The sequence below is a fragment of the Limulus polyphemus genome, unplaced genomic scaffold (genome assembly GCF_000517525.1).
Source record: "Limulus polyphemus unplaced genomic scaffold, Limulus_polyphemus-2.1.2 Scaffold6768, whole genome shotgun sequence".
Taxonomy (NCBI): domain Eukaryota; kingdom Metazoa; phylum Arthropoda; class Merostomata; order Xiphosura; family Limulidae; genus Limulus; species Limulus polyphemus.
The window spans coordinates 33179-35375 of NW_013672378.1; the positions used below are offsets into that span (position 1 = coordinate 33179).

Below are 2197 nucleotides of genomic sequence, written 5' to 3' on the forward strand. Positions count from 1 at the left end.
ATACTGATTCAATGGCTTTCATATAATTATGTATCTTTACTTAAGTTTGGTTTTTTTCTTCAAATGATCTTATATAGTTAATAAGTGTCGGAATTTAATGAAAAACAAGATGATACGTGGGAATTAATCACACATAATTCTAGTTCAATTATTTATTTAATCGGTGTTTATATGACCCAGTCTATAATTATAAAAATGGACATCTAGTTGTACTTTATTTTAATTTTGCTTCCAAAGTTTCAAATTTATAATTGTTACTGTATTGTCCTTACAAATACGTCATGATCAGCTTTGTGCTTACTAATTTCAACTAATTATCCAATAACTTTTATTAATTTGAATATGTTAAAAATAATGTCATTTTTATTGTATTTGTTACGAATGAAATTTTGGAACAGTGCACTCTATATTCTAATCATCTACTTGTTTCAACCTAAAATCATAAAACTGTGTCTCTCTGAAGAAGGGTGTTGTTTTCATTACATACTTCAGCTAATTGCATAAATTATTCAAAACAGGCAACTACCCAGGAGTTTTTCAATTTTCATTTATTTTCCATACCAGTTTCGACTCTCAAAGCACTGTAAGCACCAATGTCTTTGTTGTGATGAGCAGCTCATAGGAAATACAAGAGCATAGAGCTCTGGTCTTTCACGTCTGAACTACCATTAAAGATCTGGTTAGTGCCTGTGATGGCAGATGTGTGTTTCTGTGTCGCAAAACATTTTATATGTGGCAGTAAATCCTGATAAAATCTGTGTGGTCAGAGGAAGTTTCCACATTAGTACTTCCACTGTGGTATTTCACTACAGTGGAGATGGATGTGAGTAGGCCTAAATATCACAAACAGTTGAACAGTTTGTCTTAAACCCAATAACTTCTCTTTGATAGTCTTTGAGACCCTTTACTCGTGCCATTTTGATTCTAACTAGTTGTCTGTGGCAGCTAGTGACATCTATAAACTCTGTGCAGCATAGAATTCAGTGGGAGCAAGAAAATTACTTTTAATAATATATTATATTTTACTTGAATCATATTAACCCAATGTTCTTACAGTTTCACTTCCATTTTCAGCTTAAAAAGACAGGATACACTAATATTGATGCCCTGGATGGATCCCAAGAGCTTCTCAACATTGCCAAAGAAAGAAAAATCTATAATAAATATTTCAAAGCTCTTCTTGGAGAAAATAGGAGGTCACCTATTGAGAATGGTGAGAATAAAGAAACAGAAGTGCATCGTTATAGCTATCATAATAACGACAATCATTCCTATATCTTTAAAATTTCAAGAAGATAATACGCTTTTAAATAATTTTCTGCTCTACTTCTTCAGCTAAAGTATTAGAACATCAGTGAATAAATTACTTCATGTTTAAAGTACTAATCATGGAACATTAATATTTTACTCAGTACTTTCTAATTTCACTCAACGTGTCCGAAAATAAATAAATGTTGAATAACTTTATTGTTATTTGAGATAGCAACAAAAATTGAATATAAATACAAGTAGTAGGCTTGTAAGTTTTGTTGTATTAATTTTTGTTTTTTCTTGTTTCTTTGACGAATGAACTGTTACTGGAAATTCGTATCTACACATGCTACAACTCCGAGAAACTCCTGGCTTGTTACAAAGAGCTGAGCTATCTTCCAACAGGATGGAGCACTACCCCACTTTGTTGGAATTATTAAAGTGTTTTTAAACCAAACTTTTTCAGAGCGTTGGATTGGTAAGGGATGACCTATCAAATGGCTCGCTCGTTCGCCCTATTTAACCCTTCTAGATTTTTCACCTCTGGGGCTTTTTGAAAAGAAAAGTCTACCATAACAAACCAAAAGACCTTGAAGAACCGAAACATCGGATTCATGATGCTATCTTATCAATCCACACTGCTGTTAATTATGCCGAATGGTGGATGCCACATAGAAGTCTATTAATTATTAATACTGAAACTTACAAGCCTACTACTTGTCTTTATATTAAATTTTTGTTGTTATCTCAAATAACAATAAAGTTATTCATCTATATTTCGGGTATATTCGGACATTCTGTATATCTGGCCCGGCGTGGCCAGGTGGCTAGGGTGCTCGACTCGCACACTATAGGTCGCGGGATCGAATCCCCGTCCAACCAAACATGCTCGCCCTTTCAGCCGTGGGGGCGTTATAAAGTTACGGTCAATCCCACTATTCATTGG

General features: G+C 33.9%; 1 protein-coding gene across 1 annotated transcript in view; it reads left to right on the forward strand.

Moving 5' to 3' along the window:
- LOC111089609 (methyltransferase-like protein 27) overlaps nucleotides 1-2197 on the forward strand; it is a 15006-nt gene that overhangs the window by 6968 nt on the left and 5841 nt on the right. Inside the window, exon 4 of the mRNA XM_022402433.1 lies at nucleotides 1075-1213. Within this exon, the coding sequence (XP_022258141.1) occupies nucleotides 1075-1213 (139 nt within the window). The remainder of the gene's footprint in view (nucleotides 1-1074; nucleotides 1214-2197) is intronic.